This window comes from Leopardus geoffroyi, chromosome B2, assembly GCF_018350155.1.
Source record: "Leopardus geoffroyi isolate Oge1 chromosome B2, O.geoffroyi_Oge1_pat1.0, whole genome shotgun sequence".
NCBI lineage: Eukaryota > Metazoa > Chordata > Mammalia > Carnivora > Felidae > Leopardus > Leopardus geoffroyi.
The window spans coordinates 96,283,483-96,297,827 of NC_059332.1; the positions used below are offsets into that span (position 1 = coordinate 96,283,483).

At 39.6% G+C, this 14,345-nt stretch overlaps 2 protein-coding genes across 3 annotated transcripts in view; one reads left to right on the forward strand and one right to left on the reverse strand.

Moving 5' to 3' along the window:
- Positions 1 to 3,971, reverse strand: part of RTN4IP1 (reticulon 4 interacting protein 1) — a 50,038-nt gene extending 46,067 nt beyond the window's left edge. The window contains exon 1 of the mRNA XM_045499182.1: positions 3,278 to 3,971. Coding sequence (XP_045355138.1) covers positions 3,278 to 3,554 — 277 coding nt within the window. The 5' untranslated portion in view covers positions 3,555 to 3,971. The remainder of the gene's footprint in view (positions 1 to 3,277) is intronic.
- Positions 3,972 to 4,095: 124 nt separating this feature from the next.
- QRSL1 (glutaminyl-tRNA amidotransferase subunit QRSL1) overlaps positions 4,096 to 14,345 on the forward strand; it is a 31,354-nt gene continuing 21,104 nt past the window's right edge. For both annotated transcript variants that reach the window (XM_045499180.1, XM_045499181.1), the window contains exons 1-4: positions 4,096 to 4,205; positions 12,438 to 12,597; positions 12,919 to 13,017; positions 14,038 to 14,134. In XM_045499180.1, coding sequence (XP_045355136.1) covers positions 4,182 to 4,205; positions 12,438 to 12,597; positions 12,919 to 13,017; positions 14,038 to 14,134 — 380 coding nt within the window. In that variant the 5' untranslated portion in view covers positions 4,096 to 4,181. The remainder of the gene's footprint in view (positions 4,206 to 12,437; positions 12,598 to 12,918; positions 13,018 to 14,037; positions 14,135 to 14,345) is intronic.

The following is a 14,345-nucleotide window of genomic DNA, read 5'->3' on the forward strand; positions in this document are numbered from 1 at the left end:
GTGGCTATCTCCAGAAAAACAGCCTGCCTTCATCTTTCAAAATAGACAGGTCCTTGCATTCTTGTCAAGGGAAACAAGTGCTTCCTACAGTTTATAATCTAGTACTCATTATTTTATTTCCCCAAGCTACCATTTCAGCAATCTTCTGCAACAACAATCCCACATTCCACGTCCCCCACCCCACAAAAAAAAAAAAAAAAAAAAAAAAAAGGATTCATGAGCAGGAAACATGGTAACTTACAAATAATATTACTTGGTTAAGTTATACAAAACTAAGATGTCTCAAGAATACTATATACAAGTAAAATGTGTCACAACATTACATTATTAAATAGCAGCCAAGAAAGTCCCGATCTAGCCAACCTACTGAAATCAAAACATACACAATACAAATTGTGCATGTGCATTCAAAGAAATGAAAAGTTAACAGGTTGAAATGAAGACAAAATGTACTAAGTACTCAAGGTTAGAACACCACTAATTTTAGTGTACAACCTTAAGTTAAAATGAAAATATAAAAGGACACAAAAATAATGACTGAATGACAACTACGTATGTGAAGCACTAAAACAGGTAGTAGTTGACACAGAACATGAGATCTACCTTCAAAGGATTTATAATCAAAGGGGATGACAAAACATACTGATCATTGGGTATAAACCTTCCACTTAAAGGCATAGCCTATAAAAACTATTATCTTTATACCCTATGTAAATGAATAAAGTGAAACACTATTTCCAACTAGTAGCAACTCTTCAGAACAAACAAAAAGAAGACAAATGTGGATTTCATGGGAGAATCATAGTAAAGACATTTCAATTCTCCCTTAATAGAGTTTCTAGCTACAAACACTTTTTGAATCTAAGTATTTCCTCAAACCCCCTGCCCACAAAGAAATGTGTAATAGCTATTCCTCACATTGTCTAGATTGGTACTGTCCGATAGAAATACAATGCAAGTCACATTAATTCAAAATTTCCTAGTAGGCACTAAAAATGAACAAATAAAATTAATTTTCATATTTTACTTAATATAGTCAAAATATTATCAGGTCAATATGTAATCAATATAAAATTGTTGGGACATTTCACATTCTTTTTTTAAAAATTTTTAATGTTTATTTTTGAGAGAGAAAGAGAAAGAGAGAGAGAGAGAGCGAGAGCACGCGCAAGGGGGGTGAGGGGAGGAGCAGAGAGAATCGCAGAGGCAGGCTCCAGGCTCTGAACTGTCAGCACAGAGCCTGATGCAGGGCTTGACCTCACAAACTGGGAGAGCATGACCTGAGCTGAACTCGGAGGCTTAACCGACTGAGCCACGCAGGCACCCCAACATTCTTTTTTTTCTTACTAGGCCTTTGATATCAGTGTGCGTTTTACACTAACTGCACATCTGAATTCAGATTAGCCACACCTCGGTTGCTCACCACCCACCTGTGACTAGTGGTTACTATACTGGACAGCACAGGGCTAGATATATTCATTGAGTTAAAAATATCAACTTTAAAAATTGGAGTCAAAACATCTAAAGACCAAGAGGGCACCAGGCTGGCTCAGTCAGTAGAGCATGTGACCCTTGACCTCAGAGTTGTGAGTCTGAATCTCATGTTGGGTGTGAAGATTACTTAAAAATAAAATCTTTAAAAAACAACAAAAAAACCTAGACTGTGAAAGTGTGCTTTATTTCCCGAATCCAGCAGTTCTCCAAGTTTTCACATCCCCAAGATCTGTGGAGTCTAAGTCCTTTCCTTTCAACCTGCAGGAGGCTGGATTTTCTTCACTAACTTCAAATGATGTATTGCAACAGATTGAATACAGCCGTTCATATGAAAATCCACCTGTCTTATTAAACCAGAAGGCACAGAGATAAGCAAACGTGTTAAACAATGCTATCCTTCTTACTCAATTTTTTTCCTTATTTTGGAAACTAGTTATTTTTCATTGTAAGCACTTTGAAGTAGACCCTACGCTCTATCAACCACCACCTTTTCCAATGCTTCACATATGGACTTGTCTCTCATTTTATGTCATTTTATATTTCTGCCCTGATTTAAATTTTGTAATGTCAACACAAAAAGTTCACTGCGTTTTTAAATGAAAATTTAAAATTTTCTCTTCTAATTTCTAATAAGGTAAATACTGACAGCTATAACTCACATAAACAAAAGCCCATTTTAATTATTAACAGGCTAAAGAGATCTCAAGACCAAAAAGCTTGAGAATGGCCATTCTAATCTATCACACAGCTCCTGGAAAATAGGAGGAAGAAATGAAAAGATGTCAGTCTCAACACTTTCATATTTCTCTATAAATTCCACAAAATCATTCTATCATTAATGCTGACTTTGTAATTGGTTTCTATGAACCAAGAAATTGAACTAATCACGCACAGTTCACATACAGTAACTGTTATGAGGCAATCTATGTTGTACACAAGGCCTTCAAAACACAGACTCACGGTTAAAATAAACTGCATATGGCAGCTTATTTAGAACATGGAGGTTAACTAATCATCTCAAGAGATTTTTATGTTTTCAGAAGACATGGAGGAGTTCCCGCAAGCAATATTTTTGTCATTATTTTCCAAAAGTTAAATTCACAAAGGGTAATCAATCTTTTTGGCACTATAATAATTGCAAAGCGTACATAATTTTAAGGAATATAGTGCTTTCCAAACTTTGGCAATATGCCTCAGCTGAAATTAAGATGGTAACATTCCCATTTAGGATGAAGCATACAGGAAAGGGTAGTTTAAAGGGCGAGAGCAAAAATCCAACAGCAGAAATGAAGTACTGTGTCTAAATCCTGGCAACCTGTTCTGTTTTGTCCACTGGACCAATAAAGACAGACGAGAATAGTGAGAGAGCAGAGAATTATTATAAAAATGCAAATTCTGAACTGATGTGAAAACATAATCATACCTCCAAAACCTGCAGTGGCCCTCAGAATACACAAAGTTCCCCGGATGATATACCAAAAAGTTAGCTGTGGACCCCAAATTAGCTCAAATCCCAATCCTCACTGTAAAGAGGCATGGAAAAATTTCAAACATATATTTGCTTATATTTTGTAGAAGACTGAAGTATACCATGAACACTGCAATTTCAAAAACCTGAGAAATAATATGTGCTGAGATACTGTCAAAAACCCAAACAATTCCTTTGTATTAACCAAAGAGCTGTAGTCAAATAACATCTTTTAAAACTGACCCCTGATGAAATTCTGAAAAAAAAAAAAAAAGGAAAGAAAAAGGGAAGGTGGAATGTCTTCCGAAAACTTACTTCTCATATTAACATCTATAGGATTTACACTCGCGGCGTGAACTTTGATAATAACTTCATTTGGATAATGTATGACAGGTATCATCATGTTCTGGGTAAATCGAAGCACCTCGTTCTTTCCGTATTTATCTATCACCCAAGCGGGCATGACGGTGCTCCTTGGAGAGGTAGTACTAATCTTTTTAACTGAAGGCTTTTGTACAGCATGGCTTCTCCAGAAGCAAACCGCAGTACATGCATTTCTTCTAAGTACACAGGTTTTCAGCAGAAGTTCCATCGTAAACAGTGGTTGTATTGTGGGCCCTAAGTAAAATGCATTTAAATTGACTCAAACTCTAACCCCTAAATTAGATCAATATCTGCCAAACACACTGGCTGATTTCAAAGTTGAGAATTCAAAATAGAAGTCAGCCTGCCTAATGGAGCAATTGAAGGAAGAAGAATATGGAATTATTCTGCTCTTCCCATTTGAAAATCTCCAATTAGCGTTCCAGTCAGTATTCTGTCATTCTCTTCCCTCCTTACACCTTCTCCCCTTTGAAAAACAAATACAAAACCCCTAGAAGCCAGCCCTGTCCCGGAAGCCCCCGGCAGGACAAGCAAACCCCGCTCAATTACCACACGCTACCAAGAACCTGAGACTCCCCGACTCCCTCCGCGACCCTAGCCCCGAGTCTCCTTACGACCCTCTCTCCTTCGCAGCAGGAGTTGCTTTGCGGCGCCAACCAATCACGTGCAAAGATAATTTCCCCGGGCTGCAATTCGACCAATCTAAGTACTCGATGTTGAAACGGTCAGTGACGGCCAAAGATGGCTGCGCCCATGTAATACCGGCGCGGGTGTTGACCTTTTTTATTCCTCCTTGTCACCTGGTCCCTGTGGTGGCAGGCTGGGCACGAGGACCATGCTGGGCCGGACCCTCCAAGAAGTGAGTGGAACTGGCTGTTGAGGGCCCAGGGAGGTCAGAAAGATTCGCGGAATCCGTGGACAAGGAGCCCCGGGGTCTGACCACGCATCTTGGTCAGCCTCGGCCGTCTCCTTTCCTGGAACTGGGTGGGGGCTTCCGACCTTTGGGCCATTCAGCTGTACTCTCTATACCCGTTCTGGAGTTACGACCTCAGCAGGGGAGGCTTACGCAGCATGGAACGGTGCGGTGGAAGTGTACCCTGGCTTCTTTCAACTAGACGTTTACTAAAAGCTTGGGTCAGGCCCCTAGTGGATGGGCTTTGCCGGCCCACTTTAGTCCCTCTTCGGTTCCCTACACTCATCTAATGCAGTTATTGCTTAAGAAGCCCGTGAAATCTGTACTTTGCAAAATACAAACGAGTAATTTTTAGTCTCCCCCCCTCCCCCCGCCCCGTCCCCACTTCCTTGATAGATTCTTTAGGCTTCAACTATCAGTAAGGTAGCAATGATTCTCTCACCCGTGTCTTCCATTTCCTGGAGCTCAGTTTTATACTCTAGGCTATGTTTGTAAATGCCTTCTGGACATCTCTTCAAAATGCCCCATAACAACCTCAACTTACTTTAAGGAAAGTTGACTTCATCATTGTAACAGGACCACTTCTTACTTCTCAACCTCCACCTTAAAAAACAAATCAAAACCTGATTTCTGAATTCTTAATATTCTCTTTTTAATGGCACAGCTGTTATCCCAGTTGCCTTTAACATTCTTCCTCATCTGTCATATGTAATAAATCACTAAGCCCTGTTAATTCTATTTTGAATTTACCTCTGGAATCTGTTTTCTTTGCTTCCTCTCTGCTGTTAAGACTTCAGATCTCCTTGCTTTCTGGCCCAGTATCTCTCAAACTTGGGAACTGTCTGCAGGCCCACTGATATAAGAATCCTGTCGGGCTCTTGTTAGAACCACAGCTGTGTCCCACTTTGGGAGCTCTGTGATTTGCGGCCCAGAGTATATGGTTTAACCAGGGCTCCAGGTGAATCTGCTAATAAGTAGGGGTTTAGGACCTACCCTGCCTTCCATTTTCCTGTTGTATTTTCACCTGGGAAATCTTTTTATCTGTCCATGTGGTAGCCTTTTAGAAAGCTGTAAATTACAATAACAAAAATGACAGGCATTAAATAATAAATAGCCCTTACCCAAAGTGCATTAGTGTTTTACCATCTTATATTACACGTGGTCTCTACTATATATTTCTGTACAGAGGCGCCTTCGTGGCTTAATCAGTTAAGCATCTGACTTTGGCTCAGGTCGTGATCCCACAGCTTATGAGTTCAAGCCTCGCATAGGGCTTCCACTCTCAGTGCAGAGCCTGCTTTGGATCCTTTGTCTCCCTCTCTCTGCCCCTCCCCCCCTCTCAAAAATAAATAAACATTTAAAAATTAAAAAAAATAAAATTATAAAAACAAAACATTATTTGGTAGTTATTTTCCCACCCCCAAAAGTATCTTCTGTCCACTCCATGTTTTTTCTACATCATTGTACTGATGTCCCAAATTCTACCAATTAGAAATTAATTAATTTAGTACACATTCTCTTTTAAATATGTAAAGACGCCTGGGAGGGTCGAATGATTTATTCACCCATTGTTGTGAACTACAATAGTTCAATAAAATTTCTCTCCCTCACATAGTTGCTATAATCAATTGAAGAAAGGGAAAATTTGCCGGGGAGGAAATTCAGGGGAGGAGCTGGGAACTATAATAGAGTTTTGAGGCAATGTTGGGGACCTACGTAAGGCTTAGAGTAACAGGAGCCCTGAGAGGAGGTACTCAAAGGAGGTAACGTGCCAAACAGGAGATAAAACTATTTGTAAGTTTTATGCAGGTACATTCAGGAAAGAGGAGTCTCACTTTTACCTTCCCCCTTTGTGGCATGATCCCACTGTTTCTAGGAGCCAGACACCAGGCTAATATTACTAATCCTAAAGTTATTAATTATATATTCAAGAGGCTTCTTGGGGGTCTGCCTAAGAACCCTTAATTGTTCTATGGGAAAACAGATTCCAAATTTTAAACAACTCAGTTATTCATTCAATTAACATTTAGTGAACATCTCTGTGTTCCAGTCGTTGGGGATTAGCATTGAAGGCAAACAGAAGTTCCTGCACTCATGAAGCCTGCATTTTTATGGGGAAACAGGCATTAAGTAAGTTTTTATTTTTTTAAGTAAATAATATAATCTCAGATAGTATAAGTAATATGAAGAAAGATTAAGCAGGCTACAGTGTGAGAAGTAGTAGGGGTGGGAGTGGAGCCAGATGGCTTGGAGTGGTTAGGAAAGGTTTCTCTGACTGCCTGGGTATATTTTAAAGAGACCTGAAGGATATGAAGGGTGAGCCCTGGGAGGGTCTGGAGGAATAGTATTCCAGCCAGATGGAAGAGTAAGTGCAAAGAGTCTGCAGCAAGAGCAAGCTTGACATGTTCGGGAATTGCAAGAAGGCCAGTGTGCCTGGAGAGATGTGCATGAAGAGGAGAATAGTGGGAGATGAGGTTAGAGAGATAAGTAGGAGCCAGATCATGGACAACTTCTTAGGCCATGGTAAGGAAAAGCTCCTAAAGGCTATTCCTAAAGATATGGTCTACAAGAAAGCAAGTGAGGAAGCAGAAAGACCAGTTAGAAGGCTGTTGCATTGGCAAGAGATAATGGCAGCACAGATGGGGTGGCTGTAGAGGTAATGTGAAACGGGTGTTTTTCTTTAAGTTAGTTGCTGATGGATTGGATACAGAGTTTGAGGGAAAGAGAAGAATGAAGGAGGATGCTTCAAGTTTTGGCCTGGGCAGTTGGGAAGATGGTAACAGCAAGATCGGAAAGACTTGGTGCCTGGGTGGCTCAGTCAGTTAAGCGTCCAACTTCGGCTCAGGTCATGATTTTGCGGTTGATGAGTTCGAGCCCTGTGTCAGGCTCTGTGCTGACAGCTCAGAGTCTGGAACCTGCTTCAGATTCTGTCTCCCTCTCTTTTTGCCCCTCCTCCCCTCATGCTCTGTCTCCCTCTCAAAAATAAATAAACATTAAAAAAAAAAATGGGAAAGATTTTTTCCCACTTTTTTTTGAGGTATAGTTGACATATCACGTTATATTTGTTGCAGGTGTACAACATAATTTGGTATTTGTATACACTGCAAATTGATCACAATAAGTCTAGTTTTTCCCTGTCATCATATAAAGTTACATAATATGCAGTACAATATTGTTGACTATAGTCACCATGCTGCACATTATACCCCCATGACATTTATTTTATGACTGGAAGTTTACCTCTTGACCCCTTTCTCCCATTTTGCCCATCCCCTAACCCCTCCCTCCTGGCATCCATCTGTCTCTTCTCTGCATCTACGAGTTTTGTTTTGTTTTTTAGATTCCACATATAAGTGAAGTCATACGGTATTTGTCTTTCTCTGTTGTCACAAATGGCAAGATTTTGTTCTTTTTATCTTACCATTTGTGACAATAGAAAGACAAATACCGTAGGATTTCACTTAGGTGTGGAATATATATAATATATATATAATGGACTGTTAGGTAACCATATATTAGGTATATATTAAATGAAGTGTGTATGTATATATATATACATGTATATATACACACATATATATATGCGTGTGTGTGTGTATATACACATACACACACACCACATCTCCTTTATCCATTCATCCATCAATGGACACCTTGGTTGCTTCCATGTTTTGGCTATTGTGAATAATGTGCAATGAACAGTGCATATATCTTTTCAAATTAGTGTTTTCGTTTCTTTGGATAAATACCCAGAAGTGGAATTGCTGGATCACATGGTACTTCTGTTTTTAGTTTTTTGAGGACCCCCATACAGAAAAGACTCTTAGGAAGCATATTGGGAAGGAGAAAGTTATCAAGACTTCTGGGCATGTTAATTTGGAGAAGCCTGCTGGATATGCAAGTGGAGATGTTGGTTAAGCAGGCGGATATAGGAGTTTTGGGGATCAGGAAAGCAGCTAGGTATGACGATATAAATTGACCAGAGTATAGAAGATAATTAAAGTATGTAGACAGATAAGAACACCCAGGGAGCTGAGCACAAAAATAGAAGAAGGCCTAAAACTTTCCAACATTTAGAGGTCAGCAATAGGAAGCAGAGCCAACAAAAGAGATGTGAAAGAATGGTAGGTAAGGCAAGAGGGAAACCAAGTCTTGGTGTCCTGAAACACAAGTGAAAAAGCTTCAAGAAGAGAGTGCTCTCTTAAGTTGAATGCTGCTGAGAAATGTATACGATTAGGACTGAGCAGTGACTGCTGGATTTAGGAATGTGGAGGTTGCTAGTGATCTTGATACAATTTCTTGGAACATTGGAGACAAAAACATGAATGGAATGTATTAATGGGTACCAGTCAACTGGACACACCGGCCTCAAGGACTCTCCTATACCTTCAGCATTTATTAAGACAATTATTTTTGAAAGACAGTTCTTTTTCTAAGTGAACTTCTGATGCTGTCTGTAAAGTTAGTAGTATAGTGGTCCAGAGTGTGGGCTTTGGAAACAACAGCAGGCCTTGGTTGAATCCCCACTCTACTTTCCAGCTTTGTGACCTCACGCAGGAACTTTAGTTTTTTATCTGTAAAATGGAGGCAATAATATCAGCCCCTCAGAGTGGATATAAAGATTAAATGAAATATAAATCATTGATGGGTGGGAGGATGTGGGAAATAGGTGACGCTCTTGCTGTGATGAGCACCCGCTGATGTATGGAATTGTTGAGTCATTATATTTTATACCTGAAACTAATATAACACTGTGCTAACTATACTGGAATTAAAATTAACTTAAAACTGGGCACCTGGGTGGCTCAGTCAGTTAAGCATCTGACTTCAGCTCCAGTCATGATCCCACAGTTTGTGAGTTTGAGCCCCGCGTCAGGCTCTGTGCTGATAGCTCAGAGCCTGGAGCCTGCTTCAGATTCTGTGTCTCACTTTCTCCCTGCCCCTCCCCTGCTCACGTGCTATCTCTCTTTCTCTTTCTCAAAAAAATAAACATTAAAAAATTAAATTAAAATTTAAAAAGTAAATACTTTTTAATGTTTATTTATTTGAGACAGAAAAAGGGGCAAGCACGACTGAGGGAGGGGCAGAGAGAGAGAGAGAAAGAGAGAGAATCCCGAGCAGAATCTCCGCACTCATAGTGTTCAATCTCCCAAACCATGAGGTCATGACCTGAGCTGAAACTGAGTTGGATGCTTAACTGACTGAGCCTCCCAGGTGCCCCTAAAAAAATAAACCTTAAAAAAAAAAAAAAGAAAGAAAGAAATATAAAGCATCTAGGATGATGCCTAGCACTAAGTGCTATTGTTAACATTAATTTTGTTACAGGGACAAATTTGCTAAATTATATGTATTTGGAATTCTCTCTCCCCCTAGTTTCTAAGAAGAGTGACTCCTGAGGAAGATCTCTTATTTTTTCTAAGAAGGTGTATTGTTTTTTATTGCCGCCTAACAAATTAGTATAAACTTTTTGGGTTAAAATAATCTTAGTATCATCTCACAGTTTTGTGGGTCAGGAGTCCAGAAATGGAGTAGCTGGGTTCTCTGCTCACAAGAGTCTCACAAGGCTGAAATCAAGGGGTGGGCCAGGACTGTGGTTTCATCTGAAGCTCAGGGTCCTCCTTCAACCTCATTGGTTGTTGGCAGACTCGATTTCTTTGCAGCTGTAGGACTGAGGTCCCCGTTTTTTGGCTGACCGTGTGGATGGTTGGGCGAATGAGCTGGGCGGACAGGAGTTGGAGGATAACTAGAATTGAGGTTTTGGAGGTTATACATATCTTGGTAATGATGTCGTCTGGGACGAGTTGATGACCTGAGCGAGGTGAAGGAAGAGTTTGCCAGAAATGAGGTTGAACTGAGAGGCCGGGTTTCAGTGTACATTACTTGAAGCCTGAAGTCAACAAGAATAACAACAGGAGCCACTGTAAAGTAGACTAAAGGGAGCTAAGTGCTAAAATCTTTGATGAATGAAAAGGGGTACCAGGCAGACAGTAGGTTCACACCCCAGGAAGAGTGATATAAACTCCTCCAAGTCCTGTACTTCAGATGAGCTGGGATTTTTGAGTGAAGAGGGAAGAGGAAGGCATTGAAGAATGAGGAGGATACTTGCCTGCACACTCTCCCCTCCCCCTCTGGACTCTGGTCCACGGTAGGTAGAAGCTAAAACAGTCATCTCTTGGGGCACCTGGGTGGCTCAGTGGGTTGAGCATCTGACTTCAGCTCACATCATGAGCCAGCAGTCCATGAGTTCGAGCCCCACGTTGGGCTCTGTCCTGACAGCTCGGGAGCCTGGAGCCTGCTTCGGATTCTGTGTCTCCCTCTCTCTCTGCCCCTCCCCTGCTCGCGATCTATCAAAAATAAACATCAAAAAAAATTTTTTTAAGAAAAAAATTAATAAAACAGTCATCTCTTGAGAAAGCTGCAGGAGAAGCAGTGGCCTCAAGGAAACACCTATTTTCTATTAGAGAAAAGAAGTGCCAGGGAAAACAAATTTGGTTTTTTTAACAAAAACCTTTATGGTCGATTTTATCTCATATTCAGATATGACACCTTCAATTTTGTCCCAGGGAAGCTGCACTGTTTATATTTTCACACTCCTTATGCTCAGGTCATTCTGGTTAATTAGCATCTTTGTTTTCATTTCTCTTCTCCAATTCTCTTTTTCATTTTCTCAAATCTGGATTTCCTAAAAATAGTCCTAATGAAGATCAGCAGCATTTCAAATGAGTGCTCCTAGACAATCTCATTTCTTGCCCTTGTAACCACAACCGAAACGGGTTTCTCTTGTATTCTTGTACCAGTTGGCAAGTCACAAAGCATCTGAGGATAGTAAGCATTAGGAGACTTGAGGGGAGGCAAAGAAGGAAAGACAGTGAGACATAATTTTTGTCATCTTACAATTTGGCCCGCCTGCCCCCGCCCCTCCCTGAGTCACTGCCTCAGCCACCTGTCGGCAGTGCTTTCCTCTTGTGCATCAGCCTTAGGGGTCCTCTCAGTGGCCTGTTCCCACTGTGTTTCTAATCTTAAGCTCAGCCCTAAGAATACCGCTGCTTTGATGATTTATTCAACAGATGAGAGCAGATGATTTGCAGATTTTCCCCTCGAATGCAAACTCCTGTTGCTTGATGGATGTAGGACACCTGAAAATACAGTCAACTTGGAAGACAAACTAAGCTTGCACTCATGTAGAGAGAGATGGTGAAGGAGCTTGTATTATGAAGTTACTTCTCCCCTATACTACTATGTGGCTTTGGACAAATCACTAACCTCTCTGAGCTTCAGTCTTCATTTGTGAAATGAGGTTAATAATACATTACTTATGTGGTTGTTATAGGGTTAAGTGAAGTAATCATGTAAAGCACCTATGTCTGGCTCTTGGTTAATAATAAATATTAGTCCTTCGCCCATCTTCCTTCTCTCTGAGCTCCCATCCCAACTCTTTTCATATAATCTCCAAAGCTGCGGTGTCTTCTTTGACTTATAATTCATTCCTTTTATCTAATTAGTAAGTACTTACTACTTCCTACAGGAAGTATTAAATAGTCATCACTTCAGGCTTTACTGTAAACATCTAGGTTCTGCTCATTTGTAACGCAGTTTATTTTAACACTTCTTTTACTAGCCTTCCTAATGCACCCCAGCCAGGATTTCAGAGAAGTTTCCTCTCAGTTTGCTTTTGAACCCATATTTTATAAACATTCTCTCCATTTGTAGTGGCTCTGACTTGAATTCTACAATAGTTTTAAAGATCGTACCTAGAGCCATAAGGTCCTGCAGGGCCTTGTCCAGTCAGTTTCGTTCTTTCTTTTTTTTCACTCTGGGTTGTGTGTGTTGCAGCTAAACTACTCTCTGCACGATCTACCCTAACCCATGCTCCACCCATCCCAGGCCTCCACTGCTACTAGACAGGATGGCTTACCTAAACCACAGCTCTTGTTGGTACAGACCTGACTTGGAAACAGCCCTCCGCTAGGGCAATGAACGTCATGTCCCCCAACCCATACCCAAGCTAACCGATGTGTTACCCTCATTCAGTACATCACCTAGGTATAGCGTTCTCTTGGTTTTGAATCCAAGCTTCACTTCAAAATTGTATACTTCCCTATTCTATCTGCCTACTCAGTATAATACTTGAAACTTCTGCAGGCTCGGTAAAGGGTTTTTGAATTGTATACATTATAGGTTTCTGCAGCGCTGAAACAAGGCCAAATTACTCCAGTAGAGCTCTGTCAAAAATGTCTCTCCCTTATCAAGAAGACCAAGTTTCTAAATGCTTACATTACTATATCAGAAGAGGTGGCCTTAAAGCAAGCTGAAGAATCAGAGAAAAGATACAAGAAAGGTAAATTACTGTGAATTATACTTAATTGGTATATCCCTAGAGAAACAATTTAATTGGATGTAGCAGTCTCCATTTGGCAAGCGAGGCTTTTAACATAAAACATACCCTTATTTAAAGAACTTGCCATGAGGTATAATAAAAATAAGGCTAATGGATATGTGATGCTTTATAATGCCCAACTGGAATAGTTTCTAACATAAACTTGATTTATGAAGAAGTATCTTTACCAAAAACTAATCGTTACCATAATAACTAGTATTAATGTGTCTTTATATCCTGAACTCGATGTATAGCTCCTGTTCTTTTGGCTTTTTGATGCAGGTCACTCCCTCGGGGCTTTAGATGGAATTCCTGTTGCAGTAAAAGACAACTTTAGCACATCAGGCATTGAGACAACATGTGCATCAAACATGCTGAAAGGTAAAGTTTAATTGACCAGAGCATTAGTAGTTTTATAAAACTAGTTTTTCAGTTTAAATAAAAGGTAAGATACTAAAGCACCAAAGTATTCTGAGACCAGTTATATTTGCAAAAGAAATACTTATGCTGGTGTATTTTTACTATCACCTCTTTCAGAATGCACAACTATTCCTTAGAGGTAGGCCAGCTTATTGGATGTATCCTATTTAGGAAATTTTAGAAATCCCACTTAGGAAGACTCAATAACTGACCACCAAATACACACTAAGTGACCTCTGACTCCCACTCATTGATAATATGGGAATAAGGGCCTGTCATTACCCCTCTCTGTGAGGATTAGTACCTATTGTCTAGTTGTTTTGTGTTTCCTGAGTCTTCCATCTTTTATGTCACTATACTTACCTGCATATAGTGATGCTTAATTTTGTTCTTTACAGTTTAGTAGGTCAAGAGAAAACATGTTTATCAAGATTTGGGGATCCTAGAAAGACAAAGAACTAGAAAAAGCTTATTCACAGTGCTATACCCTAAAAGAAAGTCTCTGGGGAATATGCCACAGGTTCCTCTAAGAGCCATATTGTTGTTAATTGTTCTGGAATACACACTAGATGAAATTTAAATGAGAATAGAGATCTATATGTGACTGGAAATAGATAAAAATTACTGTGTGATGTAGCATTTCAAGTACAATGAGCAAAATAATGATGTGCTATTAGTTTCAGATGAATTGGGTACATCTCTATTATTCAGTATTTAGTAGTACGAACTGTTATAGTCTATGTTTTTAGACGATAAAAATAGTGAATATGCCGACTGTCTTTGGAAAATGTAGAAATTAGCAGTAGAAAAATTAAAATTAACTAACCTCGGGAAGAAAGTACTACCTACAACTCAAATTAGAAATAATTAACACATGTCAATATGGACAGCTTAGTTGCAATTTAAAATCTTGTTTCTTGCATGTGATTTACATGTTCATGGTTTTTTTCTCCTATAACAAAAATAACTGATTTTTTTCAGGTTATGTACCACCTTATAATGCTACAGTAGTTCAGAGGTTGTTGGATCAGGGAGCTGTCCTGATGGGAAAAACTAATTTAGATGAGTTTGCAATGGGGTAAGTAAAATTGAAATTTTCTTCTCTTGTATTTCTTTCATCTTTGTCTCGGTTTACTTTCATATCACATTATCTTGATACTATAGCTTTATAGTAAACCTTGAAATTAGGTAATAAGAGTCCTTTAACTTTTTCAAAATCATTTTACATATGCTAGGTGCTTTGCATTTCCATATAAGTTTTAGAATCAGTTTGCTGATTTCTGTAAAGC